Below are 20050 nucleotides of genomic sequence, written 5' to 3'. Positions count from 1 at the left end.
GTTAAAGACTTAGTATTACCTTAAGGTCTCCTGTGAGCCACCCCACTCAAGGAGCAGCAGGTGCAGGTGCTCTGTTCCCTGGGCAGCAGAGAGGTGGCACCTGTGTGAGCCAGACCCAGGACCTATAAAACCCTCCCTGGGCAGCCAAGGACCAAGCTTGTGGTGTCCTGAAGAGATGGGGTTTGAGCAGCAGTGCTGGAGCACCTCAAGGATGTGGTGAGTGTAGTTTGGGGTACAAGGGGTGCTGGGTCCTTTCCTTGCTGCTCTCACATTTGATTCTCTTTTCCTTGCAGGTTGCTGCTCCTGTTTGGATTTTTGCTGTGCTTAGCCCCTTGTGCTGATGGCCTGGGGCACCAGGATCTCTTGGGTACTGTCCCCTCTCTGGGCTGGCTGTGGTGGGGATGTGGGTTTGGGCTTGCTGGGAGCTGCTTCCCCTCTGCCTTGGCATGGGAGGGGCTCTGAAGGGTGCCTGGCTGGGGGCTTGCAGGGTGTGTGCCTCCAGGAGGGCTTGCTGGAGCTCATGGTGGTCTTCCCTCTGCAGAGAATGTGACCTGCCATAAGCATGGGATGGAAGTTGAGTTTTCCAGAGAGCTCAGCAACTACTCCTGGCATGTGTGTGTTGTTGGTATGTAGTGCTGCTGCCCTGGCCCTTCCTGCTGAGACCTGCCTGCTGCAGGGCTAATCTTCCACATCCCTCCTAGATGTGAATGGTGAGGAGATCATGTCCTGTGACCACACTGTGGATCATGAGAGGCTGATGCTCAGTGTCCTGTTTGTCAACTGCACCAGCCTGCAGGTAAAGGGGCCTTCATCCTGGCAAGCTGCTGTGATGGAGTTAGGAGATGTTTATTTGTTTTTCCCTGGACAGGACTGGGTTTAATAGGGTTTGTATTTCTAACTTTCCTCAAGACTGAGGACACTTATACTTCTGATAATCTAAAACTTTTATAGAAGAACATTTCATGACAAAAATTGAAAAAGAAAACCAAATCCAAAGCTACTGAAACTCTTATTTGTTCAACTATGCATTAAATCCCTCAGCTTGCCTTAAATGTTATGTTCTCCTGTGGAGGACTTGAATTTCTTGACAGGTTTTCTTGTAGGGAGATGGACCAGGTTCAAGAGTTTCAGAACACCAATCTATTTGGATGTGTACTGACAGACAATTAGCACCATATGCTGATCAGAGCTGTTGAGGTAGAATAGTCAGTGGGAGGCCAGAACCAGATGCTTTACTGCTATCTGTTGCTTTTAAGTATTTGAAATACCACAAGACTCTGTTCTGCTGTTTATTAGCTTATTTTTTTTGGACAGCTGACTCTGGCACTAGATCCTGCTACTCCTTGGAGTTTTCTCCTTGACTTCTGCAGTTCTCCTTGTCTCTTCTGCTCCTCAACCTAACCCTGTGCCCCTCTGCTTTCCTAAAGAGCTCATCCTTTTCCTTTGGGCATTTCAAGCAAGAAGTCACCTTGTCCTTGCACTGATGCAAGCACCTAAACCAGCTCTGGAGTTAGAGTTCAGGCCCAATAGCTTTTAGGTGCCCTCAGGCTGTAGTGAGCACTGCAGCCTCTTTCTAATGAATCTCTCTTGTCTGTAGCATGGCCAGCACCAGCTCTGGCTGAAGCTGATGGTGAATGACACGATGGGAGAGGAGACAAATATCACCTACAGCACTCACTGTGACAGCATTCCTGTGGATGAAGTCACTGCTCCTGTGTTTGCTGGTGCAACAAACTGCACCAAAGACTTCATGGCAGTAAGTAGAGGGGTGGGAGTGCTGTAGATCCTGCTCTGAGGCTTGCAAGGCAGGGTGGCTGTCTCTTGGAGTTCTCTGGGATCTGAGGAAAGCTCCAATGAGCTGCAAGGAGCTCTCTTGGCTGCGTGTTCACTTTGGCTTGGCTGCTGGCTCTTTGGAGAGCTGGTTTGCAAATGGTCATTAATGATGCACCCAGTCTGGCTCCAGTCCTATTGCAGGGGAAGCTGATGCTGGCAGTTTACTTTAGGAAGCTGTAGTAGAGGTTTTGCTGTGGCTTACTACCCTGCAAGTTCCTGCAGTCTAATTTTCATGATGTGTTTCAGGTTACCTTCCCAGGACTCATTTCAAGTCTCAGTGATGAGCATAAGGTATGTTCCTTCCACCTTGTGAAGGGAGCTGGGGGGAGTGCCTGGGGTTTTGGGATAAGCTGAGCCTGATATCTCCATGTTTGGGCAGGGACCTCTCTGATGGACTTGCATCTTGTTGGGAAGCTTAGCTCTGCCCTGTCAATATAGGGTTCAATGTAAAGCTTGGGAGGTGGCAGCCCTGCAGAATGAAAATCTAATGCCTTGATGCTTCTGTGCCTTTTGATTTCCTGCTTTGCAGGTTCCAGCAACTCCAATGTCCTGGAATCTGTCAGTTGATGATGGAACCAGAATACATCAGCTAAGCCTTGGGCAAGCAGTGCAGCAAGGCTATAACTTTCTAGTTGATGGCCACAACCTGATCTTTCAGGTGGCCTTTGCTGCCACTGGAGTTGTGTCCTACAAGGTATGTGAATGGAGAATCAGCCCTGAGGAGTTACCCAGCCCCTGTCTGGGCAGCACTGTCTCTCTCCTGTAGACCTGGGAAAGGCATTGTCAGGCCAGGGCCAGAGCTGGTGTCAGGCTGATGCACTGCTGGGCTGACTGGTGTGGGCAGAGCTGTCACTGAACTGCCTGGCACAAGGATCTGGGAAGGCACAGGGAGTGGGAATCTCCAGAAGCAGAATTCTAGCTACAGCCAGTCCTGGGAACATCTGACTGGCAGTCTCATGATCAGCAGCTGTTTTTAGAAAGGGGGAGGTGGGAAGAAGCTGCTGATGCAGACCTGAACCTGATGCAGTGTGTGGCCCTCTGGGGTTGGTCCTATGATGGATCAGAGCTGAGCACTGTCTAATAGAGCTCCATCTTCTTTGTCAGCACAATGATAAGGTGCTCTACACTGTGGCACTCAAGCTCATGTATGGCCCTCCTGAGCGTGGACTGACTGTGGAGTCAAGAATGCTTTGTGCTCCAGGTAATGCATGGAAAAAGCCAGAACTTGACCCCCTTTTGCCCCAGGGAAATTGATGTTATATTTATCCAAGATGTTGTTGCAGGTCCAGCAATCTGTAATGCAACACACATGACTGTTGCCATCCCAGCCTTTCCAGGGATCCTTATGGATGTGGATGTAGAGAATAAAACCATCCCTATGGATCAGCTTCAGGAAAATGGAATCACTCTGGACACACAGAGAGGGGTCAGGCTGTATATTAGCAGGGGAATCCTGAAGTCCAGGGTGAGTTCTGATCCTTGAATCACAGGTGTTGGTGTGATCACACCTCCTTAGTGTTTTTCGACCCAGAGGCACAGTAGCTTTGACCTTGGCTAAGCATCTGTCAAGTCAGTCATGCCCTTTGGCTGGCTGAGGGCAGGTGTGATAAAGATGAATGCAAGCTGACTTTTTAATAGATAGGCATCATGCAAGGTGACTTGGGTTTCCTGGAGTCTTTGGGCAAAAACAGATGGAGGTGAAAATATTCCTCTTGGAGGGGGAAGGTATTTGGCATGCCTGGAGCAATGCAAATGAGTTTCCCCTGTGGCCACTGCTCTTCAGGCTTGGCTTATTTGTTAATCAGCTCTAACAGGAGCATGTGTTAAAAAGAGCTCTTGTCACACTGTAAGGGAATAACTCTTGTCCTTCAGCTACGTGGGGAGAGCTGCTCAGGACTTCAGTACTACATGTCCTCTTTGAAACTGGCTTTTCACTTCCATGGGGAGACTGTGGCAATGGTGATGCACCCTGAGTGCCCCTGTGAGAAGCACACACCAATAGGTAAGTGACTGACTCCTGCAGCTCCTCAGCTATGCTCCCTCAGCCTTGCTCATTGTTACACTTTGTGTTGGATGAGTTCACCTCACCAACACCTGGCAGACAGAGCTGTCACTGACTCACATGATAATTTATGTGAACCTCTGTTACAGCTGCTATATGCACCCAGGATGGCTACATGGATTTTGAAATCCTTGCTGAGAGTACCACACCACTGCTGGATTTGGATACTCTCAGGCTCAGGGATCCTGTGTGCAGGCCAGCCTACAGGTCACCTTTGAATGACAGGGTTCGGTTTCATGTCCCCCTGAATGGGTGTGGGACCAGGCACTGGGTGAGTGTGTGGCCAGGGCTGGTGGGTGGGATTCAGGCATTGGCAATGCTCTCACTAATGCTGTCACTTACCTGCAGTTTGATGGGGAGCAGATTCATTATGAGAATGAGGTGAGGGCATTATGGACAGACCTTCCCCTGGGCAGGATCTCAAGGGACAGTGAACTCAGGTGTGTCTGGAAACCTCTTTAGCCCATCCAGTGCTGCATTACACACACAACAATATGACTTACCTGCTCCTTCTCTGTTACAGGTTAACAGTTGTGTGCTCCTTCAGCAATGGTGATGCCTCCCTCACTGTAAAAGTAGACAACCTTTCTCCTCCACCTTCTTCAGTGAATCAAGGCTCCCTCTCCTTAGTTCTTCTAAGCTACCCAGGTAAAGCTGGCTCTGAGCTCAGTTGGCTGGGAAGTATCTGGAGCTTGTGGAGGGGGAGGGTGGATGAGCAAACTGTTCTGGTATAGGGACTTTTTCTGTCCTGGTGTGCTTCCTTCCTGCTCATCCATGCTGCTTGAAGCAGATATCCCAAATCTCTGGCCCTTGGACAGAGTTGCTCAACCAGCTGCTGTTGAAGAGCTTGAGAACCTCTTTGCACCCACCCTGAGTTATTTAACATAAGTGACTTTGGCTCTTGCAGAGGACTCGTACAGGCAGCCCTACCGTGAGGATCAGTATCCCATAGTGAGGTACCTGCGCCAGCCCATCTTCCTGGAAGTTCAGGTCCTGAACCGCAATGACCCCAACCTCCACCTGGTACTGGATGACTGCTGGGCAACGGCCTCCCCAGAGCCAAGATCACTGCCCCAGTGGAATATTGTTGTAGATGGGTGAGTGCCCCAGCACACAAATGAAAGCATGTTTTGCAGTGGGTGTGAGGAGTCCCTAATCCTCCCCTGCTCCCCCCTTTAGTGAGGGAGCCTTCTAAGTGCTGCCCTGGAATGCTGGGATTTGTATGAAGAAGGTAGCACCTCAACCTTGACCTTTATTCTGCTGCTTAAAGGAGTCAACACCAACAACTCGAATCTTCTCTACCCTGATGTTCTCACTTGTTTTCATTTATTGGCAGCTGTGAGTATGACCTAGACAGCTACAGGACTGTGTTTCACCCTGTCGGGCGTGGTGTCAGCTATGCTAACTATCGCCAAAGGCTGGAAGTGAAGACTTTTGCTTTTGTTTCTGGTGACAAAGCCCTTCCTGGCCTGGTAGGTGCCATTGGACTTGGAACAGTAGTAGGAGCAGTTGCTGTTTCAAAATGAAGAGGTGTCTCATTCCTCTCATTCTGTCCCAGGTGTACTTCCACTGCAGTGTTCTGATCTGCCACCGTTTTCACCCAGACTCTCCATTGTGCATCCCGAGATGCCCAAGGCCATCCAGAAGCAAGAGAGGTAACATCTGAGTGGATTTTAGGTTGTACTAACCCAAGATGATAACCCACTGCACTGCAGGATTCAACTGTGCTGTGTTTCTGTTGTAGAAAGTGGGATGGCAGCTGTGAACTCTGCTGTGGTGAGCCTGGGGGGCCCTGTCCTCCTTGTGCCAGAAAAGTGGTCTGCAACCCAAGGTACTGAGCCAGGGTGGTGCTGGGGGGGCGTGCTGGTTGGGCTTAGTGAGGATCTGTCTCCACAAACTGCCTTTCCCCTTGCTTTGCAGGGAGCACTCTCCTGAGCAAGGAGGCATGGGCTGGCATTGCAATGACTGCTGTTGCTGTTATCTCTCTGGCCACAATGCTGCTATTTTTGGCTTTTCTGAAATGCCTAAAGAGAAGAGCATACATGGTAAATGTGGTACATTAGTGTGCATTTCCAAATAAACCTGGAGTAGTCACTTGGTGAATTATGTCTCATGTATTCCTTCTTCTGCATCTAGTTATGCAAATCAACACTGCTCATCCTCTGAATGCCTCCTTATTGTAGATTTGTCCTTAACAATGACTATAATACTTAATTTCCTGAGCATCTTTGTTCTGAAACAGACCACTGCTATGTTAAATTCCTGTTGGACTTTGCAGCCAATTTCCTTTCTTGAATTGCTTATCATTGTTCATGATTGTGATTCCATTTAATTGGGTTTTTAAAATTCCATGTTGTGCCAGTATCTGCAGGATGAGTAGCTTCTCCAGCTGCTCTTGTAAACATGAGCCCTGCACTGTACTTGGAAATTAAAACCTGGCTTTACTGAAGTTATTTAACACCCAGAACGTGTGTTAAAACTTTACTGTTAAAAAAAACCAAAACAAACCAAACTCTTTTGTCCTTATGGGAATCAGATCATTACAAAAGGTCTTTGAAGGAGATAGAAAAGGGAGGCTTTGCTGTATGTGTACAGCAGCCCCGAAGGACACTAGAAAAACTGAAGTGGAACAGACTTCCTGCTGCCAGAGCTGGTTTTCTGATGGGTTCTCTTGGACACTTAATGGGGGCACCAGGAGTGTGTAATTTGGGGTGACAGTTTCTTCCCTCAGACTGGGGGAGGAAAAGTGATTACAGCTGAAGCTGTCTTGTCTGCAATAGTGACAGCACTGTCTGTAGCTGTAACACTGCCCACCTGAAATGAGGCAGTTTTTCATGCAGTTCTTATTTTGTACACGTTGCCTTGCATAGGCAAGGAAATGAGGCATAAAATATAATTGCATGTGACAGAGTGAAAGTGCTTTGCTGCAGTAGGAGTGTAACAGCCTTAGGTTAAACATTGTCTGGCAATTTTGTTTGAGCAGGGAGAGTGACCATCTCAAGTCCAGCTCTGCTCTCTGAGTGTAGAGTTTCAGATCAAGTCAGTGACCAGACCCTGATACTTGTCCAATATGCTGTGGGCTTGTCTGCCACAGCCCCTACTTCACTTGGGCATTATCAGTGAGCTCTTATTAATGCAATAGACTTCAGGTTGTGTTTTCTAAGTATTAATGTGTATTTCATGCAAAGAGAGTGTGTAGTAGAGTCCATGATGAACATGATCATTAGACTTTATGCTAGTATTTAATCAAAATTTTAATGATATAAAAACAATGGAACTATGAATCTCACACTGGAGCCACTTAATTAAAAGTCAATTTCTGTCATTGGCCTGATAAAGTTAGGGTTGAAATGATTACTTAAGCTACTGTCCAGCAAACAACCTGCTATACTCAAGTCTTGTTGACTTAGCACTTGGCTGGAATATGAAGTATTTCTGCAAAAGCCAGGTAAGTGGTCCTTGATGAAGAGGGTTTATGTACTTAACTGTATGTTGTACTTCACTGTATGGGCTGTTTAGCTCTTCTGACCCTAATAGGGCTGATCTAGATATTCCTTCTCTCCATCCTTCTTGTTCTGAAGTGTGGGGAAAAGATCTTTGTGTGTGTTCAGGTAGAGAAGTTTCCTTGTTTTTTATTGGAGTTTACTAAATAATAGTGACATGTCAGCATGCTAGTTAACATCCCAATAAGCTAAAATACTTCTTGCATATCTTGCATATGTGAATCTGCAGATTTGCACTGGTGGAGGTATTTAAAATAACTTGGGTACCTTCAGCATGGGAAGCAGTGAGCTTTACTTTTGCTCTTTAACTTCTGTATTTTGTACTATTTTTACTGCCTGAGGAGGTGAGACAAAGCTTGCACATGGTGACAGCCATCTAGGTCAAAGATAAGGTTGTCCTTGCCTGGTTTCTGCCCCTGGTTGATATTGTTTACCTAGGGTAAGACTTCAGATGTGGCATGTGAGAGGAGACCTGTCCCTGGTTTCTGGGAGGGTTAACTATAGTTCTTTCAGGATGGCTCATTTAATGCTCCTTAGGGACATTGCAGGGGTGCTTTGGATGAAGACTCTTAATTTAAATCAAGGAAAACACAAGATTGTGTTCCTTATTTTGTACATATTTTACCCTAGAGCCCAGCCACATGCATTCCTTCCCTCTTCCTCTGTGTGTGCAGCTGTCTCTGTTCTCTGTTAAAGTGTGTTATCTGGAAAGTTTAAGCTCATCTTACAAATAAAAATCATTCCTTTCCTGCATTCAGGCAGAGGTTCCTCTCTTCCAACAGAGGGCAGGGTGAGGTGGGGATGATGGTGCTGCATGAGAAGGTGGAGGAATTACTCAGGGAACCTGCTGCATTGACTCTGCAGCCTGAGCTCAAGCTGCTGCTTCAGGAGCCATACCACAGCTGGTTGCTCCAAATCTCCTGGGACATGGGCTATTTGGGGTCCCCCAGGCTGTAGGGCCACAAGAGTGGCTGCCTCTTAAGGCATGTGTATGCCTAAAGTAAGGGAACCAGATCTGTGAGAGCTGAGTAGGCTGAGGAGCTGGTTGGGAATGGGGCCATGGGGTGGGAGTCTCCTGCCAGATTCTTGTGGGGTTGGTGGTGTTCTGCAGAAAGCTGAGAGCAACTGAGAAGAAGGGGGCTTGGCAGGATCTTCCCAGCCTGTCTTGCTAAGGACTTCTTATCTCTGCTGCAGTCTTTAATAATTCAAAGAAGAAAACAACCCCTGCCCTCCTTTTAAGGGATGACTTACTGTCTCCAGTAAAACACCTACTCTATGCTGACCTAGTTTTTTCTTCAGCATCTCTCAACTGGAAACCTTACTCTGGTGATGGCACTGCAGAAAAAGCAGCTCTTGGTGCAAGGACACAGTGAGAAGTCTTGAAATGACAGGCTGATAAGCATGCAAAGGTCAGGGCAGCAGGAGCAGAACTGTTCCGAGTTTACCTGCAGGTAACTGAGAATTCACAGTTTTAGTTCTGCTAAGTGCTGAGGACAGAAGGAATTATATAATGCAAAGTACATTTAAAATGCAGAGGGAATGGTTCACGTTGGGTCAGACTCTGAGTGGGACTAGATTAACTTATTTTAGTGTCTGCTGGTTTTATTAAGTAATGTCTCTTCCCTTCAGAAGATGAGGCCATAAAGGAAAATGAGGGGAAAGGATTCAGCTGTGTATTCATCTAAGAGCTGTGCTATAAAGATTTTGAGTGTTGCAACTCCAGGCAGGTGTAAGGGCTTTATTGCTGTCTTCGGAGGTGCCTCCTGGAAAGCTCTTGCAGGCAGCCTTGCCTGAGGGCAGGCTCGTTCTGTGGCTTTGTGCTGTTTGCTGAACTAATGGGCCATTAAAAGAAAGGGCTCCTGGAAATCTTCTGGGGATTATTTCACCGTACAGCTGAAGTGTGGGGCCAGTTTAGCCTAAGAGCTGAAACCATTACCACCACTACTGTGTGAAGCACATTACAGCTCAGGTAGGCTCTGTCTGTGTTTTAGTCAAGCAGCAGGTTCGTTCATGCAAAACTAAATAAAACTAATTTAGACCTTAGACATCTGCATTTCGTCTACAGGCATGAGCAGGGGAGTAATCTGCAGTTTGTGGCTCAGCAATGTTGGCCATATAAAATACTTTATTCAAGGAGAAAACCTCAGCTCCACTTTTAGCCTTCCTAAAACAAGATGTGAAGAATTTGCTTTTACTGTAGAATAAACCAGACTAATACAACAATCTGGGTAAACAAATAGCACTTTATTAAACTAAAATAGTTAGATACTTTATGCTCAAAAATATAATAACATTTGCAAAAATGAAAAGTTTAAATAACACACACAAAGTTACAACTGAGAAGCAAACCAGGCAATTTCAATACCTAAATGAGACCTCAGCATTCCCCTGATATGATGAGGCAATGAGAATAAGTAAAATATCCCTTTGGAATAACACAACATCTAAAGGGAGAAAAAAGCTTAGACATGACATGTAACAAACCCACTTTTCCCTTTATAATGAACATAAAGTATTGGCCTGGTGTACTCATACTATTTTAACAAAGGTTGTTAAGGCTTACAAATATTTTTCCACCTTCAAAATGTGTTTCGACTGTTCTGAACTGTAATACTTCTGCATCAAAATGACCACTGCTATGTACTAAAGGGTGTACATTCAGAACTCCAGTAGCTGAGAAATCCAGTATCTCCCTCCCCTTTTTGTCCACCTACTTGCCCTTGACTTAATAGTACCTACTATTACTACCTCCCTTTACCAAACTCTATGGAACACTTCATCATGCACATACCACTGCACTGCTGCTTCTTGGTTATTCTCAAGATCCCTTTTACAGTGCCAGTGTAAGACATATATTGATTTTTCTCAGTTTCCAGGAGTACACAATGATTCCATGCCTAATGAGTAAACAATTACATAGCAAATACTGGGATTATACAGCTAAGTGCCTATGAAGTGTGGAGAACCCTACTTATTCACTCTTTGCAGTATTAGCAGAAAGATCCAAGCCAGGCTGCTTTTGTGGTAAACTTCCATTAACATCTTGCTTCCTCATCTGAGCCCTGTGTACATGAGAAAAGAATGGTTTTATTGTCTGTTCCTCCCTCAGATTGTCTTTTAATTTTTTGCTCAAAAGAGCAGAGCTTTTTGAGATGTCCCAGCCAGGTTTAAATCTGCTACTGGTCTACCTAAGCTTCTCTCAAGAGACAGAGGAGCAAAAAATAGATGGTGTTACCTGGTTGAACATCAAAGCTGTAGCTCAACAGGGCTGGTGTGTAGAATGGATTGTGCATTTGGATTTGCTATGGAAAATGGAAGTCTTCTGGAACTGGTGGGCAGTGTTGTGGATGTGGCAGCATGCCCTGGAACAGGGTCTTGAACCATGCTTTTGTCATGCTGCTGCCATCTCAGGCAGTTTTGTGTGTCCTCAAGAGCTGTGCAAACACAGCTGTGCTGAAGGAGCTAACCGAGGAAGCCTACAAGAGAGCAGCTGGGATTGTTCTTCTTGCTCTTCCCTATGGCACAGTGATTACTGTGGTTCTTTCCCTGGCAGGTATTTCAGGGGGCCACAGGTGGCACTCCAGCACAGCCTGCTGCTGCCTCCTGCTCTCAGCTGCCTGGCTGAGGCAATGCTGACTGAAACAGGCCTCCAAAGGCCTGAGAGGCACAACTGGCAACTTACACAGTGCACTATCTTACAAAACCTGTTATTTTTATTTTGACCACACTGTCCTTTTTAAGTACTCCTCTGCCTATCCCAAATCCACAATGCATTTTGTTCCCTTACTCTACAAAGGCAGGTAAGCAGAGATAGCTAGGTCATCGTGAAGGAAAAACTGCAAAACGTTCATCTCCTACACAAAATTCCACTTGGCAGTAGGTCTTAGTGATGTTTAAAGCAACACACTGGAGTAAGATAAAGCTGTATTTTACTGCCTGATGTCAGGTTGTGTTAGCACATTCACATTTGAAGACCATTTATGTTTCCTCTGTCTCAAATAGGAAAAAGGGCATTAATGAAAGCTCATTTGAATACCTATCAATGACCAGAGATCTGCATGCTGCATTTTAAGCCGTGAGGGTAGCCCAAGATTCAAAGCATTTAAGAAACATTGGTAAACTAAGCAACAATGGCTCATTTAGGAAAAAAAAAAATGAAACAATGAATGGAATAGCATGGTTACAGAGTTTGAAATCCAAGCATGGATCAAGACATCCATACTCACCTTGATGCACACCAGTAGTTGACCAGAGTTGAAAGTGCAACATAAGAAACACTCAGTACACCAGAAACTCCCAGGGACAGGGCTCCCAGGCCACACAGCACACACAGGAGGGCTATGCCCCCTATGGCTATGACAACACCTAACAAAAAAAACATCACTCTGTTACTTAAACAAGTCTATGTACAAATAGAAGAGCTGACATTCAATAACCCCAGTTTCAAACAATTTGGGAAAACCATCTTCCTCACGCAGGCCAGCCTCCATAAAAGCAATACATGCTCAAGATAACTGGTTTAGGTTTATCCTGGTGGCTTAGATTAGAAAGGAAAATAGGATTTCCCCTGTATAGACTACACTTAATCAGATTACTATTCTTGTATTAAGAGTTTTACTACTGCTGACACTTGAGGACTACACAAAGAAACCCCCAATTGCTAGGACTCAGACTTCCAGAGGAAAAATTAAAAAGGAAAAAGATAACATGCCTTAAAAGGGAATAGGTAAGTACCTCCAGGAATGAATACAGTACCTTCCATGACTATCACACCAATACAGGCCATTACAGCTGTTGTAACAACAAAAACCAGGAAAAATCCAACAGGAATAGCTGACACTGCAATAAACATCAGGAGTGATAAGGCAACAAAAGGATGGTCATCTAAATATTGGCCAACACGAGAATTCATAAAGGCAACAACCTGCAGATGAAAGAAAAATGTTTTAGATTTTTTTTAATCTCTTGTCAGATACCTTTCACAGACCACTGCGACTGTAGTGAAACACAGGTAGGACAGATCTTTTGCCAGTCTGCAGCTGGAATAGGGAGCACCTCTTGCCTCTGTTTCAAAAGTATGGGGCCTTGCTCTACTATCTCAAAGGGTCATGCCAGTAAAACACAAAAATGAAAAACAGGCTTCCCTCTTTCTTGACTGAAGTTGTGGGAGGACAGGCCTTCCCATAGGCCTTACAGTGTTCATTTCAAAAATAGGGAGTGCATTTAAATAAGCCAGGGTGTGATATCCTGATAGTTACAAAAGGAATAGCTTTATGAACATATAAAATTACAATCCAGACCCACATTTGCGTTGCTGTGGATGGTCTGCATCATGGAGTGCCATTGCTTCTGTAGTTCCTGCATTTCTTTAGACATGTTATTAATCCTCAGCCACGACCTCTTCTGAACAGCCAGTTCTCACTCTGCCATCCAATTTCCCTTAAAATTAAGGTACAATTAGTAACAGGCTCATACAGATGCTTTTTGAAAATGTTTCCTTTATATAAAGAGAGAAAGCAGGTTTCAGCTGAAGTGATACACAGTCTAAAACATTACTTTTACAAAAGCACATCTAATGTAGAGGGCTTGTCCCTGCAAGCTCTTCTGAAACTCCCACAGCCAAGTAAGCAAGATACAGGTGACTCTTACCTTCTTCCTTTATAACATTAACCCCGTGCTTACCCGTCAGGGTATTCACTTACCAGTAAAAACATCACTTCTAACAACCTGCACAGACAATTTGCTGCTATGGGCTCTGGAAACCAGTAACACACTAATGACACATTTCTGTGAGTGTCCTTGTGCTCAGCACCGAGAGCATACCCCACACAGCTTCAAAACTCAGCGTATTAAGGCAAAATGCTTTCAGATGCTCTGCACATACTGAATTGTGTCAGTTTCAGGGAAACCTCAGCTCAGTAAACTCCCTGAAAATTTCCAGCTGTTGTTGCAGGGGGACCATTACAAGGGGCAGATTAGAGGATGCATTTTCCTGTTCGCTACCCCGAGCAGCCAGGGCGCCGGTGTCCCTGCCGTGCCCCCGCACATACAGGGGCCCTCCTGGGCACTCGGCACTGTCACACCCAGCGGGTGAGCCCCGGCTGCCGCCGGCGCTGGGCAGGAGCTGCCCGCGGGGCCCGCCCGAGCCCGGGCGTTACCTCGGCCACCGCCCGCGGCCTGCACCGGCAGCCAGCACCGCGGCCAGGGCACAGCGATCACCCCCCAGTCACCGCTGCAGCCACCCCCACGAACCTGCGCCCGGGCCGACAGCGGGTCCCCGGCGTGCGTCCCCCGGAGGTAATGGGGGACACGGCCCCGCTCCCGCAGCGCTGCCGGGCCGCGGCCCTCCCGCCCAGCCGGGCAGTGCCGGAGCCCGGGCTGGCGGAGCGGGGCGGCGCCGGCCCCGGCAATGTCCCCCTCACCTGCGGCTGCCGCCCGCCGGGCCGCGGCCCCGCTCGGCCGCTCGCTCGCCTCCGGCTGCCGGGCCTGCCGGGCTGGGGGAGCGCCGCTCTCCCGCCGCTGTCTCCTCCCCGCGGGGGCCGGGCAGGGCCCGCCTGTGGCGGCGCAGCGCGGCCGTGGGTGTGCGGCACCGGAGCCGGGCTGCAAAGGCCGCTGGGGCTTGCGGCGGTGGCTGATGCCCCTTGGGTGTCCTGTCGCGTCCCCCTTGCTGTCCTGCCCTTCACCCCGGCCCTACCTCAGCCGCTCATTCCGGGCACCCTCATGAGTGTCCGTCCTAGAGGTTTGTGTTGTTTTAGGACATGCAGCCTGGAGCTTTGTGGAATGGAGGACGGAAAATGAGGGTATCTGCGGTGTCCGTGCCGATGTGGAGGCGTGCAGAGGCTGCTCGGCCGTGGTGCCAGCAGTCGCCCCGTGGGTGTCTGCAATGCCACCGTCCCCAGGCTGGCAGGAGCGGGGGCAGCTCGCAGGGAGCTGGGAGTGTTCGGTGGCGCCGTGAGGAGCGCTGGAACAGCCGCTGCGGGACGCCTCACCTGGCTCCGCCACCTTCCCCCGTCCCGGTGGCTGTTCCCACACGTTCCCACCTCGTCCTGCTGCCTCCAGGTGTTTTGGTGCCCACGTGGCAAACCTGTTCGGGGAGATGTGCCATGTGAGGAGTAATTGCGTTAGGAATTCAGCCGGGTTTTCAGCAAAAGCAATGCGGCTACAGTGCCTCAGCCTTTGGCTGGGACTGTTCTCGGCAGCGATGCTCGGTGAGGTGTGTCGCACGATGGTTTGGCCTGGATGTTCTCCAGAGCCATCGTGAGGGTGTGAACAGGCAAGCCTGAGGCTTCAGTGAACTCCCAGCTTCTGCTACACTGATTTTTTTTCATGATGTAAATTGCAATCAGAAATGAGTTAAATATTCATGTTTCTCTTGCCTGCTTTAATCATTTAATTGGTGCCACCTATGAGAGTATTACAAAAATGGATGTTAATGGTTTCATGATTATTTTTTAAAGGCAACAAAAGAAGTAGCATGTTTCATTTGGAAATGAATGCAAAAAGAGGTTTTATGAAGTATGGGTGGTTAGACTTATCAGACTGTTGGAGCTCTGTGTTTTTGAGTTGCTGATTTCAATGATCTCTGCAGATACCAGGATTTGTGTAGACAGAGGGAATAGGGTTTGCATATTAACACATATTTGGACTGTGGAGTCTAAAAGCCTAGCACAAGATTCCTGCAAGAAGAGGATGGTCAAGAGAAGTGTATTTTGCTTAAGCTCTTACTGTGGTAATCTCTCATATTATTAAAGTACATAGTGGATTGGTATTCCTGGTACACTCGGGTATATCATAATAAATTTGTTTGTATACTTTAAAAAAAGTGAACATAGGGAAAAATTACTGGCAGAATTGCAGTGTGACATAACTCAGTGATAATGGCACTATAAAGTTTAATGGAGCTGAGTTTAAAGTATACTGGAGATTTTAAATTTCTGGCTGTTTTCAAGCATGCCATAGCTGCAGTTTTGAAGATAGTCTCATACTTCTTAGTAAATTATTTTCTTGTTATGCATAATTATCTCTTCTGCTAAAAATTCATATATAATCTTCCTCTATACATAACAACTGGTTTTAATGTTTTGCAAGCAGCAGAGATAAGTTATTCAACTTAGAAGGGCAAGCATATATGGGCATCCAAGTTGATGTGCACAGAGGAACAGTAGTTACTCTTAACTGCTGCTTAATTGAGCTTGTCTTCATGCCAGTGTCAGCTCCAATTAGCAGGAAAATACTCATGTTGCAAACCAGCACTGAAGTATTTGGAGACTTAGAGCACACATTAGCCAAGCAATTACCAGCAGCAGCAGTGCTGATTTTGTACCCTGCACTGCTGGCCCGTGTTTAAAGAACAGTGACCAACAACAATGTTCCACTTGTAGGTGGTATAAGGGCAGGACATAAGGAAAACTGTGCTGTTAACTCAGGGATATCAGCCATTTTCACAGCTCACAGAAAACTGGATGAAAAATAGCAAAGATGATGGGAAAAGGTTTAAACTTGAACCCTTGTGTTGGCAGAAGATGTACAGTGCCCTCTTGAGGGTAGGTATTAAGAGACTGTGCTAGATTTCATGTTGGATGGTTGTAAGTCCCATTTGTGGAAGAATGGGATGGAAGACTCAGGATGTAGTAATGACTGTGAGTGGGAGGCAATAGCATACAGGTTTAGAGGAATTGAGACTATCCCACCTGCTGTGTTCAGATCATCCAGGAGTTTGATTCAGAATGGTGGGAAAGTGGTAGAGGTGTTTGGATTCAAGATTTTGACTCCAGAATTTATTTTTTCCAATTCTTCTTAAGAAAATTTGGGTTTATAGAGCCTTTACTGCTCTGGAAGCTCTGTGCAGTGCTTTCATGCAAAAGTTAGAATATCTCAGGTATGTCAGGACTACATTTTTTCATAACTTTTAGAGGTAAAAGAAGTCTGTACAGTTCCTCTGGTTCCTCAACTGAATCTCCCTGACCACAGCTTGGCACAACACTGAAAGGGGCTGTTTCCTCTCTGCTGGGGGAGGAGGGAGTTCTGTCTCCAAGCACCAACTATGCTGTAACTGGGGCAACCAAGCTGAGGACTGAAAGGCAGAGTGTCAGAGCAGTTCACCAAGCTGTGACAGGCAGAGGGACTGGTAACAAGGGCACCTGCAGGTAGTACCTGTCCTTACCCTGCTCACCTGTGCATCCTGTGGATGGGTGAGGCATGCAGGGTATCTCTCTCTTTCTCTTTCCCATTCATTTTGACTTGGGCTTATTCTTCTTGGCAATTAATGTGTGGTTCTGCTGTAAAACACAGCTGGGGGGCCCAGGGTCCCTGGGACATTAGAAGAGAACAGGCAGCAGAGAGGAAACTGGTGTTGGAGAAAGTGGGAAGGGCAGGGTTTAAGAAAGTTTTGCTTGAAGGATATCTGCAGGGAGTTAGAAAGATTAAGGTGAAAAGTGAGCTTGAGAGGAATGGTGAAAAAAAGAGCATGGAGGTTTGGAGGAAGAGAGAGCTTATTGTTGTAAACAAGGAATGTGAGAGCTTATTTTTCTTCTTCCTGGCAACCGAGATAGAAGATGATTGACACCTTATGTAGTACCTGAAATGAGTCTCTCATTCTTTTCCAGTGTGTGTAACAACAAGGATGTTCACACTGAGGGAGAGGACCAAAAAATTCTAAGCAAACAGAAAAGCCAAAGCAGAATAAAGCCAATAGAGAGCCCGAGTCTCCTGAGGGTAAGTTCCTTCTGCAGTGACTGTGAAAGATCAATAACTTTGTCAAAAACTTCAGATGCAATTGGCCATTACTGGTGGTTAGTGGTTTGATATTGGAAGAAAGCTTATTAATAGACACATGTTCTTGTTAAATATTCTTTGGACTTAATCCTTTATACCATACTTTTTATGGAGGATTTCTTTGTTCAAATATTAGGTGTTTGAAAGGTTACTTGCCATATAAGTCAGGAGTTGTTTTAGGATGAACGATGGCTCTTTTAATGACTCTTGTGCCTTTAAGAATGAATGAATGAATGGATATCCTAATGAACTGTATCATTTATTCATTTTTAAAGTACCCTAAGGCCCAATCCTTCAGTCATTAATCAAGAGGAATTCGTGCTCTCTTTAATGAGTTATGTCTGGCAGTGATAATGTCTTTATTTCTGTGTGTGTGCAGGCATGCTGAGGAATACCAAGGAGGTAAATCAAATCAGTTCTTTCTCAAATTTTATTTCTAAATGTGCTCTTCTTTGATATTGAGGAGGGCACAATTTTGTCTGCTAGAAACTAGGTTCCAGCAGCCTCGTTTTTCAGTGATACATCAGAAAACAATAACCATGTGCTGAAAGTGTGTTAAAATTATGTAAAAAAAAAAGATTCTTATTAAAACATAATTGTATTGGGTAATAACTTTCTCTTCCATAGTGATTTAACTCACTGGTGTTCAGATACAACAGACTTCCACCTCCTTTTTCTCATGGTGTCACTGTGTATTCAGGAAATTGTTCCTTGTGAATCTCCTAAACAAGTTTGATTTAGGAAACTCAGAACAGACTATGGGTGAGGCCTTGGGCTATGCTAAGGAAGGTTGCTATTCAAAAGCATCTTAAAACACTGTGAGGTTTAATAATTTTGTGAAAATATCCTGACAGAACTTTGTATGGCATCCTGGAGGCCATCTCAAAGTATCGTCACCTTGAAGAGGTGAAACATAATCCTAAAACATGTCAGATATCCTGTAGTACATTTGTAGTACAACACTTTGCAGAGTACTTGTGAGCAATTTGTTTTTCCAGCAGCATCCTGGTAATAGCTTCTTCTATAAATGGCTCCTTGTAGACATTAAAAAATCTAGAGGGTTTTTTCCCCTCCCCTGTGTAATACAGTTCACACAACTTGGTCTGTTTCACTGTCAATTTGGCAGTCCGGTAGGATTTAACATTCTAATGTCTAGAGTTTATACTGTAACAAACAAACATGTGGAGTTTTTAGTATAATTTAAAGTATTTAAATAATTTTAAGTATTTTTCAGGGATATAAAAATAAGATTTTTTTTTTAACTGGCATTTACTGGTGTTTAGAAGTTTTATAAAATGACTGCAAAAACCATGTTTTGATGAGGAACCCACCACAAAGAATGGCTGTTTCCTTAAAATTTGAAAATTTGCCATATGTCATTTTCAATGACAACTGAAGGACTCTGTTCCTTCTTCATGAATCTCTTTTGAAACAGAGTATTTCATAAATATATTTGAAGTTGCTTTTCATTTCTGTCTAGTCACAAAACAATTTCATGTGCAATATGAGTCATCGAACACGGTCAATGAAATCATCGTTCCGGCGCACACCTACACCTGCTTCTGCTTCTGCTTCAGATGCATCTTCAGACTTGTATGAGGTATGTGCTCTCTCCCCTGCTGACAGGGTATGCACACATTCCATGTGCTGGCAAATTCCCATTCTTTGCAGTGGGGTTTAGTGGGCATGATGGTCCTGGATCAGAGGTTGAACTTGATGTTGGAGGTCTTTTCCAGCCTTAATGATCGAGTGATTCCAAGTATATTCATTATTTTATCTCTGAGAGTATTTTGAGACATGCATCTCACTTGCCTGTGAGCTATCTTGGTAAAGTTCAGGCATCAGGACTGATGAAATGTCCATCAATAGGTCACCTCAGAAAACATGGAATGAATAGAACAAAAGTGTGTTACAAATCCTTACTGATGTGAGAGAAAGACAAGAGCTGAATTTGTTAACTTGTACTATTCTTCAACTGTTACAAGGATTGAGTGTTCAAAGTAGATAGGTAATTAGCAAAGGCCTAAGGAATAGCAGTTTTCTAAATCGAAGCGTATATAAGAAGAAAAGAAGCAAGATAGAGATGTAGGGAAGTGGAATGGCCTAGATAATGTACTGTCTTCTCTTATTTATAAAATATACCTTTATTATACAAAAAAATTTTTAAAAAAGTCTGAGTATGGCTGAAGGGTTCTGTAAAATTATCCTTATTCATGTGGAGAGCACAGTGATCTAAAAATAGATGGGTGGGCAAATGCGTGTCTGACCTATGTATTTGCTTTTTGTACTAATTGATGTTTAATCCTGTTCTAGCCCTAAGAAGGCTTTTTAAATTACTGTGCTTTGTAAAACTTTTGCTTTTGTTTTTCCAATTTCAGCTTGTCCTTCAGAAAAGCCGTTATCCTCCTTTGATGCAGGAGTCATCATGGACTTTGGCAGCTCCCTTCAAGGAACAGCCTCACTACCGAAGCCCAAGTGACTCCATAGCTAATAACTACACTCCTACTGCACGGGATTTAAAATTAAAAAATATCAAAAAAATGAAGTCCTTTTCAATGATAGAGATGTCACAGCCTTCACTGTGTATCCATATTTGAATGTGTTTATAAGTTTAGGCTGGCTTGTTCCATGCATTGTTTTCTCTAATTCTTTATCTGATAAAACATCATCCCTGAAAACATCACTTACCCCTAATGAACACTTACAAGCTTATCACCTCAGAGTCAGTATAGACAAATTTGCCAATGCATGATAACTTCAATAAATGTTTTACATTTACTAGTTAGGTTCATCCCTCCAAATAATTACATGCAGTGCTTCTCTGTGACATTGTATTTTTTTCTTACTTCATTACGTGATAATTATCTTAGTTCTGGTT

The 20050-nt window shown here is 45.2% G+C and overlaps 3 protein-coding genes across 5 annotated transcripts in view; 2 read left to right on the top strand and 1 right to left on the bottom strand.

Annotated features, from left to right (window-relative positions):
* The first annotated feature begins 175 nt into the window (after nt 1-175).
* Nucleotides 176-5958, top strand: ZP2 (zona pellucida glycoprotein 2). The gene is made up of 18 exons (XM_059861722.1): nt 176-216; nt 294-367; nt 542-625; nt 702-796; nt 1598-1756; nt 2080-2124; nt 2363-2527; nt 2938-3034; nt 3117-3298; nt 3706-3835; nt 3985-4166; nt 4244-4335; nt 4419-4543; nt 4803-4992; nt 5232-5367; nt 5454-5550; nt 5640-5726; nt 5816-5958. The coding sequence occupies exons 1-18, from the start codon at nt 176-178 to the stop codon at nt 5956-5958; spliced, it is 2124 nt and encodes a 707-aa protein (XP_059717705.1).
* Nucleotides 5959-9623: 3665 nt separating this feature from the next.
* On the bottom strand, nt 9624-14356 carry LDAF1 (lipid droplet assembly factor 1). 3 transcript variants are annotated; one of them, XM_059861589.1, is made up of 5 exons: nt 14093-14356; nt 12703-12837; nt 12154-12322; nt 11625-11763; nt 9624-10460 (listed from the first exon to the last, which is right to left on the bottom strand). In XM_059861589.1, the coding sequence occupies exons 2-5, from the start codon at nt 12772-12774 to the stop codon at nt 10370-10372; spliced, it is 471 nt and encodes a 156-aa protein (XP_059717572.1). In that variant the 5' UTR covers nt 12775-12837; nt 14093-14356; the 3' UTR covers nt 9624-10369. The 3 variants fall into 3 exon arrangements, with proteins under 3 accessions (XP_059717572.1, XP_059717573.1, XP_059717574.1); XM_059861590.1 differs by lacking the exon at nt 14093-14356 and adding an exon at nt 13821-13955; XM_059861591.1 differs by lacking the exon at nt 14093-14356 and adding an exon at nt 13651-13794.
* Nucleotides 13553-20050, top strand: part of DNAH3 (dynein axonemal heavy chain 3) — a 57104-nt gene continuing 50606 nt past the window's right edge. The window contains exons 1-4 of the mRNA XM_059861594.1: nt 13553-13695; nt 17004-17112; nt 18653-18772; nt 19551-19755. Of these exons, the coding sequence (XP_059717577.1) occupies nt 18668-18772; nt 19551-19755 (310 nt within the window). The 5' untranslated portion in view covers nt 13553-13695; nt 17004-17112; nt 18653-18667. The remainder of the gene's footprint in view (nt 13696-17003; nt 17113-18652; nt 18773-19550; nt 19756-20050) is intronic.

Source organism: Haemorhous mexicanus, chromosome 17 (genome assembly GCF_027477595.1).
Source record: "Haemorhous mexicanus isolate bHaeMex1 chromosome 17, bHaeMex1.pri, whole genome shotgun sequence".
Lineage (NCBI taxonomy): Eukaryota > Metazoa > Chordata > Aves > Passeriformes > Fringillidae > Haemorhous > Haemorhous mexicanus.
Note: the sequence above shows the minus strand (reverse complement) of the source record. Positions and strands in the feature narration are given on the sequence as shown.

Coding starts and splice junctions, on each gene's coding strand:
- ZP2 (XM_059861722.1), top strand. CDS start 176: ATGGGGTTTGAGCAGCAGTGCTGGAGCACCTCAAGGATGTG. Junction 217..293: donor TGGAGCACCTCAAGGATGTG/GTGAGTGTAGTT, acceptor TTTTCCTTGCAG/GTTGCTGCTCCTGTTTGGAT. Junction 4,167..4,243: donor GGTGTGGGACCAGGCACTGG/GTGAGTGTGTGG, acceptor ACTTACCTGCAG/TTTGATGGGGAGCAGATTCA.
- LDAF1 (XM_059861589.1), bottom strand. CDS start 12,774: ATGTCTAAAGAAATGCAGGAACTACAGAAGCAATGGCACTCCATGATG. Junction 12,323..12,702: donor CCATCCACAGCAACGCAAAT/GTGGGTCTGGAT, acceptor TTTCATCTGCAG/GTTGTTGCCTTTATGAATTC. Junction 11,764..12,153: donor TGGTGTGATAGTCATGGAAG/GTACTGTATTCA, acceptor TTTTTTTGTTAG/GTGTTGTCATAGCCATAGGG.